Source organism: Sinohyriopsis cumingii, chromosome 19, assembly GCF_028554795.1.
Source record: "Sinohyriopsis cumingii isolate HCF-2022 chromosome 19, ASM2855479v2, whole genome shotgun sequence".
Lineage (NCBI taxonomy): Eukaryota > Metazoa > Mollusca > Bivalvia > Unionida > Unionidae > Sinohyriopsis > Sinohyriopsis cumingii.
The window spans coordinates 39,266,670-39,279,361 of NC_142979.1; the positions used below are offsets into that span (position 1 = coordinate 39,266,670).

The following is a 12,692-nucleotide window of genomic DNA, read 5'->3' on the forward strand; positions in this document are numbered from 1 at the left end:
TGCTGCAGTCAAATGAAAACTTTTAGTTGATGATTTGGGGATTTGGGTTAATTGTTTCAAGCTATTGTCCTCATGACTGAATGTTTTTTATATTAAACCATGCATATGTAACTACCTTATAACTATATAAATGCTATAACTATATAAATGCTATAACTACCTTTTTTCTGTGTGATTCTTTTATCTTGTTGACTTCACAAAGAGTGATGAAAAAACTCCATGAATTGAATATAGATCACACTATTTGTAACACTATCATTATTTCATACAATTACTTTACTGTAAATTGTCATTATTTTATACAGTTACTTGTCAGATCTGTACACATAATCATCTACAATTGATAAATGGTCATTATGTTCTATTAGTTTTTAATTTGCTGTTGATGATATCTGTAAAAGCAGTTTTATTTTACATGAAAATAAACTTCACACTGCTTGCCCATTATGGACACTTAATGCTGCATCCCTTTTTTTTAAAATCCAACTTTGTTGCCGTGCTTCTCTTTTGTGAATTTTGCTCAATAACTGTTAGTTTCAGCCACAGTTCTTTGATTTAATACCAGGGGAAAATATTTAAAAAAGAAATCCATCTATTTTTTAATCTCACCCAAAACAAAAGTAGGTCCAACGCTTTCATTGAACTTGATGACCTGCATAGCATATGACTCTCATCAACTCTCCACTGTCTTTATCATCGGATTCTGTCTTGATTTCTGACAGACCGAACAAAGATAATAATTAGATGTCACTGCTAACACTTCCGTTGAGCCTGTCGTGTGAAAAACGAAAATTTATTATTCCAAATCATTAACAAAAGCCATTGTTTCTACTGTCAATTACCACATGTATTAACTATGACATGTTACAAAATGCCAGAAAATCACTATTTATTAGCTAGATTTCAGTATATGCCTCTCAAAGGAAGAACCATCATTTGTAAACTCTATTTTGATTGGAGGAATATTCTTTTCACTACCCAACATTGACAAATTAGACCATTTGTAACATAAACATATTGAGCGGATCTATGTCACTGAGGTGTAAAGCACATAGCAGGCAAGCAAATATATCTGCTATGGTGAATAGCAGTACTTGTGTACATGCGGATTTATCAGTCACTGTGGAAGCAAGGCACATGTATGCATCGCATATACATGTCAGTAGTAGTGAAAGAGTTCAGAAGACAAATGTTCAGTCAAAAGTTTGAACATTGCCAGGGGAGGTTACTCACTCATAATAAAGATATTTTATGTAAATTTCATCAGTTTTAAGTATTTGGGATATATGCTTGACATTTTCATTTGTAGAGTAGATGTAGAGCAGAAGAAGGAATGGTTAGCGTGGCATTGTTTTTTCATTTGCATTTCTCAAAAGAAACCATAAATGTATTTCTTTTTTAGGAAGCAGTTCCTTTTGCAGTTGTTGGGTGCAATACAATCATAGAGGTTAAAGGTAAAAAGGTCAGAGGTCGGATGTACCCCTGGGGTGTGGTGGAGGTGGAGAATCCAGAACACTGTGATTTCATCAAATTGAGGACAATGCTGATGTAAGCAAAAGAAAAATCTTCATGACGGATTATTTTGCACAGTTTTGTTTAAGCTTCGTTTTCTGTTACTAAGATTAAAAAGAAAAAATGTAGATCTCATTAAATAAATTCATATTTACCATTTCTACTCATGTATAGCCAGATAATTTAGGAACAATAAAAGCCTGGAAGAAGAGAGGTTGGCTTATCTGCGTGACTAGGTCTAAACTTGAGTTCTCTTGTTGACTGTTGGCATATATTGTTACTGTAGATTGACAAAGGTGAAATCATATGCCTAAACTGAAACCCCCAGGACCTCCTGTACTGAACCCCATGCGAATAAGATCATCCCTTCAGACAGAGTAGTAATAACAAAATTTTCAATATGGCTGGATTTGTCGGTTGTTTTGTGCGTGGGTAGTATACTTTTAAATGTTGTACCTGTTCGTGGTTGGCTTAGGGCTGTTCCAGTAAAACATATATCCCCCACCACCACCGGACGGAACTTCAAAAAAACTTCTGTAGGAGGTTGTTTAAAACTATTTTGATTCTGACAGTGGAAGGTTTGTTAGGAAAATCACTTCTGTTGTGGGTTTTGTTAACAAAATGAGAAATTGCAGAAGGAAAAAAATGAATATATATTTAAAATCGCATCTAAACCACTCCTATTGGTTTAATGTGAATAAAACATTGGATCAGAAAATGATGCCAGTACACATGAGTGCACGTAATTTGTATGAATTCATGTACTTTTAAAGCAGTGATACTCGTTCCACAAATTGCTTCAGCGTCACGGATATAAAACGTGCTTTGCACAGCATGCGATTTTTATTGAACTCAAAATTTTAAAAGTGCATTTTGCGATGTAATTCGCACTGCCAGTAGCGGTCTCGCAGCACTTGATGCAACATCCAGATAGCTGGATACTTAGGTTGGACATGAATGGCTGTTAAACTAAATTGGATTGGTTCATTGGGCCCAGGAACAAGCATTTTATGGTAGTTTTAACCTTATTTTCATCATGGAAGTTTTGCAAATGCGTGTTTTGAATAAGGGCCACACAGGAAACCAAAATGGCTAAATCACAACACGGTTTGTATTCACACGATGTTTTCAGTCGGCAAATACTGGCTGGTGATAGCTATGATGACAATGAATTTCATGTATATCTGTCTGTTGGACATTGCGAAAATGTCACTGGAAATACCAGTGTGTGATTTTGAGCCCAAAAGTTATGTTAGGTGCAGGTCCGATGTATGTGCTGGAGTGACAATATGCCAGTTATATTTATTCAAGATACCCATGTCTGAACAAGCAGATTATGGGAATGTTGGACTTAAAATCCTAATACAGCATTATGGAAGAGAAAAAATCTGGCATAAGAGGCGGCAAAGCACTGATTCAAGGAAGTGAATCTTTGACAGAGTTCATGTTAGTGAAAACTCAGAGGTATCGGAAATGCTTAATCACGCATATTTGGATGCCAATTTTTTTATTGGGAACACAGAAAATCACTTAGGCGAGAGTCCTCTGTATGCATGTATTAGGTGGGCAGCAAAATTCAAAGACTTGCTAGTCCTGCTTCAGCAACCTGCTTCGTGGGAAATTGTGTTGATCAAATAGCTGTGCTGATATTTACAATGACAGAATTTAGTGGCTGAAAGCCCCCACCATACATGTCACCATTATAAGAGTACATCAAAAGAACATGCTGCAATAGCTGGGCAGCGAGAACAAAAGCTTTGACTGGCAGCTGGATGGGAAAATCTACTGATATTTACAGTGCTTGAATTCAGAGACAGAAAGGCCCAGAGATGTACATGTCATTTATAACAGTACATCAAATAAACAACTTTAGCTTTCATTATTGTGTTCATTTCCAAGTGTAGCGGAATAAGCAGTGCACATGACCTCAGAATCATGACATTTTGAAACTTAGACTTGAATGAGTATTTTGGAGTTCAACGGCAAACTGGCGAAGATTGTAATGAGATTCAGGAGAGTGCTAAAGTTGCTATAGATGATAGTTTGGATGGGACATTAGCCAAGTGTATGAAAGTGTCTGATGCCTAGCTTAGTGCTTTGAAGAAAACCTTCCTTGTATTGACAAAATTCAGACTCACTCTGAAGGACAAACAAGAGCTGTGTCAGTGTTTTAAAGAATGTGTAAATTAAACTTAATGGCAACCAGTAGTTCTTACAGTTTGCTTAGTTTTCTGGGAGGGAACTGCAACTTTTGCTGGTGGGCCTCCTATTGTTACCAAAATGGGAATCCTGGACTCCTAGTTTTAAAATCCTAGCGAGACCTCTGGAAATCTTTTCTTTTTGGAGCAGAGGTATCCAAGAGAGAACACCCATGGGGCCATAGCTGTGAGATATTGAAAATTGCACAACCATAAAGAACAGTAACTTGTTCAAGCTAGTTATGCAGCGTTTCAGACAGCAGGCAATAAAAGGAATTCTCAACACCTAATGATATTTGTACACAGACGAGGAGGTTCATATAAAATTCAGAAACAGTTAACAGATTAATGCTCATAGGGAACATCAGAGAATCCCCATACAACATAATTACGTGTGTATAGTATTAGTTTTGTTGTAAAATCTAAAACTATTAATTGGCAAGGGACTAAAGTAAAAAATGGGTCAACTTCATGTGTGCAGAAATTATTGCCATATCAGTGTTGTTAGAAACAACAAAATAATTGTACAAGATGTATTTTGCAAAGCTGTAGAACCAGCACTCGTATTGTCACCGCATATTCCATTTTAAAAATATCAATATTTCTGCATATTCCTATCAGTATTTTCCCAGTGGTATTAATTTTCTAATCTGATGTTCATTTCTCGTGCAATTTTTACACATCAAGAATTCTCATAGTATCATTAAAAAACAATATATTCTGCTCCAAATTGAGTTGTTTGAGAAGAAATTCATTTGTTTTACCCAAAAATCACTGAAGCTGTGAGTTATGGCTTTAAAGTCTCACATTAAATAACATTTGAAGTAGCCATGATAGTAATTTAGGATGCAACTGTACTAATTTCACCTTTGGTATATTCATATCTTGAATGTGAGGAACATGGCTCCAAAATAAACACATCAATTTTTAGAACCTGTTCATTGACTATGAATCAAGTATATAATCCGAGTCCAACTGAATTTTTAGAATTTTTTTTAATTCTTTTGACAACATCGTCATTAGCTGTCAAATATTTAGTATGCCTATGGTCTTTTTGCCATCCCCAACCAAGACCCCACCACAACCATGTGACCATGCCCAATGACATCACAGTAATAATCGCTATACAACTAGAGATGACAGTTCTTCGAGTATTTTGATTTCAGTAGAGCCCTACCAGAGTATAACAGTAAGAACGAGTGACAGATATTTAAGTGTTAGGGAGATATTTAACAGCTATTCCTCCCAACCACCACTTCCTCATTGGAGATCACACATGCACAAAACTTTTGAGTAAATCCTGAAATCCTGGCAGCATCCCTGCAGGGGAGATAACTTGATTATTATTTTATTATTGTATTGGTCTCTGGTGATGCCATGGTATTTCTGTTACTTGAACATTATCTTACAGTGTATCCAGTCAGCATGGTCGAAAGAGGCTTACAACCATTGAGTTGTTGAAGGACTTGCACTGCTACAGATATGAAAGAATGAGAACCATACTATAAATCAGTGAAGATAAAATAGAGTATATATGGGCTTGACTGTCCCTGATTGGCTGATAATAAAAGTAAGATTTTAGTAAAAAGAATCTTTTGAGAGCTTGTCCTAATTGTAACTGAAAAAGTGAAGAACATTGTTTTATTAACATAATTTCCATCCCTTTATAGACCCAAGTTTGGAAGACTCGTTACTGAAATCAGCAGCTGACTCTTTGGTGCAGTATTGAAAGCAAACATTTCAAATTTGTGTAGGTCCAGTAAATGGTGTGGCTGTTATGGTTTTCTTTTCACAAAAGCTGTCATCATAGATGTGTCTACACTGAGACAAATTTGATCATGAGCACTCAAAATTTTAAGTAATTGAATTGTAATTTCATGGTGTTTGCACAGGTTTACAGTGGGAACTGAATTAATACAGTGAGTCCTAAATTCGTGAGTTTTTGTGCAGAAACATGGAATCCAAGCAGAATACATCCAGAGGTTTTCAATCTTGGATTTAGTCTCCCGTTGCATTTCACATTGATATGCACATTCACAGACAGTTAGTATATTAGTAGGAAAAGTAAGTGACAAATTTAGATACATATCATAAACAAGACAAACAGTATGTAGAGGGACAAGATCATAAGAACAGGCTGGAATGGAGAAGTATATTAAAAACAATAATGATGCGATGATTACCTCTTTTTTTTTTATGTGTGCAACATTATTTTCTCAGCTTCATTAAGAAATTACATCAAAGGGAAGACAATAAAAGGCATACAGTTAACTAAACCAGCATGAATTTAGCTATTTAAAAGATGTATCAAATCGATTTTAACCTTCTGGTTATATCTGTTCTGGTCTGTTTCTGTCCATTCTGGTGATTTTGTTCACTGAATACACTGTACTTCTGCCTGAGAGATGTGAATAATTTTATTTCTTGGTTTGTTGACTCTGACTGTTGCTCAAATTCAAATGCATCATTGAAAAACATTGATGCATTCTCATGCTTTGTTACAAATATTTATTAGCAGACGCATATTTCCATGTATTGGAGAATCTAGCTTGAATAAGTTATAACAGTTCTAGTTGGAACAATGAACATTGTTAAAAAAAACTTTAAGTGAGCTAAAATGTAAACTTTTGGGCAGCGTGTGATGCAGGATTGCTTAAGACTTCTCCATCTCATATGCTCACCATGAAAACTCCATTTGTACCAACTGATGATGACTTTTTGGTAGCTGTCAGAAAGGCATAATTTACAATATTCAAGGGTCTACAAAATGTATAAATTCATACCGCTGTGGCAAAAATGATGGACTAGTACTTTTGCTGCTGTTGCCACAGTTTATTAGTTGGCTGATTTAGTTTGGGGTTTTTTTTGGTGGGGGGTTAACAATATACAAGGTGGAGGAAGAACCCCGAACGACCACCAACCCAAATTGGTTGATCTGTGACAAAAACTAATTCTGTGAGATGTGCAAGTGATGTAAAAGCAAGCACCTTAGTACACTTGGGCACATGGAGCCTCTGTTGATTTGATGTTTATCTCCAATAGCCGAAGTTATTTAGACATGAGATCTCAGGTTTCGGTAGATCATTGTGGCCTTTACACCATTTTCAGATGAAGAGAATCTGTATATGGCAGCCAGTTTTACTGCTGAAGAAAATCCAAGTCCTTTTGAGACAGCAAACACCACTTATGTAGAACCACTGATCTTCCACAAGTAACTGACAACATTCTCATTTACACATTGGAGGCAAGTAATCACATGACAAACATCTTGTACCACTCGGCCATGGAGGTCCCTCAGATCTGTATCACAAGACAAGCATCTTAAACCACTCTGCCATGAAAGCCCCTCAGGCCATAGGTATAAGTCTCATATGAAAGACTAGAAGTGGGAGATAGAACCTGTGACAACTGGATTGAAAGTGCAGAATGTTACTGCTAGGCCATCAGTGATGATGATGATGCTGTTGACAATACAGTTAACTGCAATGACATTGATTTTAAGAGTACTCTGGGAAAAATGATTCCTTGACTTTCATCCATTTTTAAAAAATCTAATTAATGAAATAAAAATGTTTGACTTGCTATATTTCTTTATGTTTTACTGGAACAGCCCTTATATGTGAATAGACTTATATGCAAGTATATACAGTAATAAATTTCTGAAACTGAGTTCATACTTGTCTAGTTTTAAATGTACAAAGGTCATTTTGCCTTTGCTTTTTCTCCAGGTGCTGTAGTATATGATGAATTTACTATTTATTTTGTGGAGTAATAATTTTGTGGAGTACCAGTTTTAATATCAATAATACATTATCTGTCCCACTCCATTGCTTACCTTTACATGATAGAATTTACCCCTATCCACATTAGCAAATTGTGTCTTTCTATTTGACGTATGTGCATGTTACTTGGATTTTTAACGTAGCTTTAACAATGTTTCTGTCATATCGCTATGATGTCTGCAGTGTGGCAGTTTATAGTGATTCCTATTGCTAGGGCATCATGTCACAGACATGTAGCATTATGTCCCACACAGTCACATTATCCTGACACCAGGCCGACCAGTCCTAACACTAACCTCTTAATGCTGAGCACCAAGCGAGGCAGCTGTTAGTACCATATTTGTAAGTCTTTGGTATGACTCGGCTGGGGATTAAACCCACAACCTTATTTGGGATGTTTCCAGACTTCAAGGGTAGGTATTGCCTCCCCCTGTATTTCAGAACTTTTGTAACCTTTTTTGTTTTGTATTTATTTTGACTGTATCCTGTTTGATGGCACAGTGACTAATATCATATGGTGAATCATGGTTAAGGGGTTGCATGCCGTCAAGTAGTCTGTTTTGGATGTCTCACACCAATCGTTATCATCAATAGTGCTTTTCAGTAGTCTCACCTGTTATTATCATCAGTACAGTAATTTGACAGGTAATACATTACTGATATTGAGTTGTTTTAACAGAGGTCTTACAACATTCGTTATCATTATCGATATTTCTTGCATCAGATAATTTTTCCTTTGCAGTAATAAAATATATCAGTGTCAGTAAACATGGACTTCCTTGCCACTTCCCACCCATCAACTCATGGCACAGAGAGAAGAGACCTGTTCTTTTGATAAGGTGGTTAGCAAAGTTTATTGCTTCCTCTCTTTCTCTCTCTCTCTCCCCCCCCCCCCCACAATGTTTGTGTTCCAAGACAATGGGCTCAGAAGCCAAAAAAAAATCCTGTTTGGGGAGACTCTAAATGTGTTGGGGATACCTCATGCCCAGATCTCCTTTTACTGTCCCATTTGGCTACAGTTATGGAGCTTTCTCAAAGGTTTTGTAAGGGCCAGGAGTTTGATGGGCAACATGAAGAGTGGCAAGTTCCCTGCACTCTATGCAGAGACCTCTATGGCCACCTACAGGTTTCAATCCCCTGACAGGCCCCTTACACCCCAACCCCACTTTCTAAATGAGGGGCGTAGCAAATGGGAGTTTCATAGGATACTATGGCTTACCTTCCAGTTGAGATGCTGGATGTGCTTGAACTTAGGTTGTTTGTCACAATAGTCTCACATGCTGATCTTCAGTGTTTTGAAGGAAGAATCTTTTATCTATAGCCTTGCCACAGTGCTTGCTGGAGGTACTTGCCAAAACCCCAAGGCATGCTTTGGTATTGTCCATCGTACCTTCAGCAGAGCCCTCACAAGCAGTGTTTGCTTACACACTTAAAAATCTTATCGGAGCATGGTAAGAACCTTCTTATAGCTGCTGCCTTGGAGACAGAGATGCTTTTTAAAAGTCTCATTCATTCAGTGGCATTTCAAGAACTATGGACCGACAACACCTGTCCCTCAAATCCACTTCTGGCCAATTATAACTTGCCAGGAAGCATATTTATCATGGTTGCTTTGTCAGGGCCATCAGTGAAATTCGTTAAAAGGATTTAGGCCTGGTCCAAAATAGCAATCCCAGTTTAAGCCTTCCTTTTGCCTATCAGTTGGTATTTGGGGTGAGCAGAAAGGCCCAGGGAGGAAGTTTGTTGACCCCGCACCATGGTAACCATTGTGCCAGTGGCCTTCCACTCCTCATATCCAAAAATGTCAGAAAATTTCAAGATCGAGGACATTTCCACCTTAATCAAGTTTCTTCAGGTCAAACAATCCAATAAACCAAGATGGAGAGATTACAGCATCAGTCAGGAATGGCACTATGTCTGGTAATTGGGCAGTCTACTTCATCCTTCAGGATTTGTACCTTTATATTCCAATGTTCCCTCTTCACAGGAAGTTCACTGGTTTTGTCTGGACTGGGAGGTTTACCAATAATGTGATGTGCCATTTGGCATAGCTGTTGCCGGCCACCTTAAGTCACTGGGGAATTCCTTCAGAATTTCAGTGACTAATTGGTCTTAAGTGTCTTGTTAGAATCCTTCAGACAAGATGACACAACAAGAAAAGTTAAATATTTAATTATTAAAATTAATTTAATCCTGCATTTTCATTGATTTTATGGATGCTGATCAACACAATACCTCAGATGCAAGAGGTCTTGGGTTCAATCCCCTTCCGAGTCCTATCAAAGACTTATAAAAATGGTACTAGCAGCTATCTTGCTTGGTGCTCAGCATTAAGAGGTTTGTGCTAGAACTGGTCAGCTTGGTGTCAGAATAATGTGACTGAGTGGAACATGATGGATGGTACATGTTTGCAGCATGATACCCCAGTGTTAGACATCACTATAAACTGCCACACTGCAGACATCTTAGCGATATAACTGATAAATTATTAAAGCTACATTAAAAATCCGAATCACACACACTATCCACAAGTTTGAAACACACACACACACACCCCCCCGGAGAATGATCCTTCTGTGGAAACAATCGGACCCTTTCTCTAATCAGTGAACTAAGAATGGAGGATAATGAAAACTTATTCACAGTTTTGGAACCAGAGTTTCTGTATCCAGAATTTATCCTTTTTGACTTTACATCTAACTCAGTCTGAACTGTTTATGGACAGATGTACTTTTGCATGAAAAAAAGTATTGTAAGTTTAGGAGTAAAATTTGACCAGGACACAAAATTCATGCGTTCAATATACTCAAAAAAAGAAAAGCAACAGGTCCAATTTTCATCCTTCTGCACATGTGCTGCAGAAATAACCAATCAGAAAAATTATCTTTTATATACCTAAGCATCTGGTTAAATGAAAAAATCCCGTCCAAAACATGTATTTGGATCCATTCAGAAGTAACCCCCAAAATGTGTTTCCCACCCCCATATAATGTGAAAATGAAAATAATTTCCAAGTGAGTTAAATGCAACTGGTTGCCAGGATGTTTAGACTGGTTTTGTTTTACATTTTAGAACTCATATGCAAGACTTACAGGAAGTAACCCAAGAGGTTCATTATGAGAACTTCCGTGCAGAAAGACTTGCAGTTGGTGGCAGTAGTGGAGTAAGGAAGGCAAGGTTTGTACAAGATAGTGTTCTTTCTAGTCCATTCAGATCCTACACAGTAGTTCATGAAAGAAACATTCCTTTCTTTAAGGCAGATTCTTTAAAAAAATGTTTGCAAATTTTGAATTTAACAAATAGTTTGTTTCACCAGCAACTGATAAGACCTATGTATATGCTTTCCTAGTATTGGAATTATAGTTGTAGTTGTTAAATTATGCATTTCATTTCTGTCATATATTGTTTTTCAAATTATATATGGTGGAGTTACATAACACTATAATGTACAATAGAGGAATATCACAGTATAGTGTATGGTTGAGACACTGTGTGATTGAGAAACCTTTGTTCATAAAATTGTTCTTTCTCTTTTCCACTGGATTTTCAAGATTCCACTGGCTTTTCATGATAGTTCTCATTGGTTGTTTTTTTATATTGCAGTCTTTGCAGATTATTCCAGGCATAGGAAATACTGAATTCAGTGTTTTTCTTGTGATGCCAGTTTTCATGTTTTTATGTTTACCTCAAACCATGAATTTAAGGACCCAAAGAACAATGTTCCTAGAGTGGAAACAATAGCATCCCTTTTTACTGTAGAAACAATAGCATCCCTTCCTACTGTGGAAACAATAAGATTCCTTCCGTCAGTGGAAGCAATAAAATCCATTCTGTCAGTGGAAGCAATAAGATCCATTCCCAAATCAACAAATTTAAAGACCCAAAGAACCACGTTCCTATCAAGGAAACAATGGCATCCCTTTTTACTGTAGAAACAATAGCATTCCTTCCTACTGAGGAAACAATAGCATAACTTCATGCTGTAGAAAGAATAGCATCCCTTTTCTGCTGTGGAAACAATAGGATCTCTGCCTCTCATGGAAACTATAGGATCCTTTCTGCTGTGGAAACACTAGTATCCCCTACAAGAAAGAAACAGTAGAATCCATTCTTACTGGGGAAATATTGGGATCCCTTCCTAGTGTGGAAGCAATAGTATTCCTTCCCAAATTAACTTATTGAAATACTGACATAATAACTCATTTTTTGTTGCAAAAACCACAGAAATTGATACCCAAGAAAATAAATTCATGAGTATAATGTATAGAGGGCCCATTAGTCCCAGTGTATCTTTTAAAATGTATTACAGGGCAATTCTTCACTATATCCATCTTAATTGGTAATGTAGGTGTTGAAATTCTAGAATTCCTCTCCATTCTTCTCTTGTGGGCTTCTAAATATAGAACGAGTCCAAAGGTACCTTCCTTGTCTCTTGATTGGTGCCAAATGGAAACAGAAGCTGTTGTGGTGCAGTGAATATCATGCCAGACTTGTGACCAAAAGAGTACAGGTTTAAATTGGATTGGTCTGGATTGGAAACCCTGGTCTCTTCTTTGGCAATTATTCCAGTTTACTTAAGAACTAAACAACCTGCTTGCATTATTGTGTTGTAAAACACCAAACAAACTATATGTTCTTTTTTATAAGCAAGATGATGTCCAGTGGCTCAGTTGTCATGCATTATAAATTAATTTTAAAATCTTATTTTAAAACTACTATATATTGTAAAGGTCATAAATGATTTTATAATTTTTTAATCATCTTCCACATGTACCTAATATTTGGAACATGAATTTACTACATTATATTTCTTAGGGTAGAGCATATTATTGTATTAATTCAGTCCATCCATCTATCCATCTGTCAATCTGTCTATAATCAATGTTTTTTGGTGCACAGTAATTTGAATTTGTGCATACTGTGAAGGAACATGGTATGGGTGTATAGTTATATAATCATGTTGACTTACCAGCCCAGTCTATCAGCTTTAATGACCCTGAAGCCAATATTTATGAAATAAACATAATAGAAATTTATTTAGTTTCATTTGTGTACATGTTGTCTCACTTAATAAATAATTTTCATCCCAGCATTGCAAGACGTTGCCAAGATGAGGAAGAATTTTATGTCGGTTTGGAGAACTTCATTTTTCTATAAAGAATGTTGAATTGCCTTGCACCCCATTAGACTTACCTTTCAG

The 12,692-nt window shown here is 36.6% G+C and overlaps 1 protein-coding gene across 6 annotated transcripts in view; it reads left to right on the forward strand.

Moving 5' to 3' along the window:
• Positions 1–12,692, forward strand: part of LOC149775531 (septin-2B-like) — a 172,546-nt gene that overhangs the window by 133,510 nt on the left and 26,344 nt on the right. For all 6 annotated transcript variants that reach the window (XM_089944119.1, XM_089944115.1, XM_089944114.1 and 3 more), the window contains exons 8-9: positions 1,403–1,548; positions 10,565–10,669. In XM_089944119.1, coding sequence (XP_089800245.1) covers positions 1,403–1,548; positions 10,565–10,669 — 251 coding nt within the window. The remainder of the gene's footprint in view (positions 1–1,402; positions 1,549–10,564; positions 10,670–12,692) is intronic.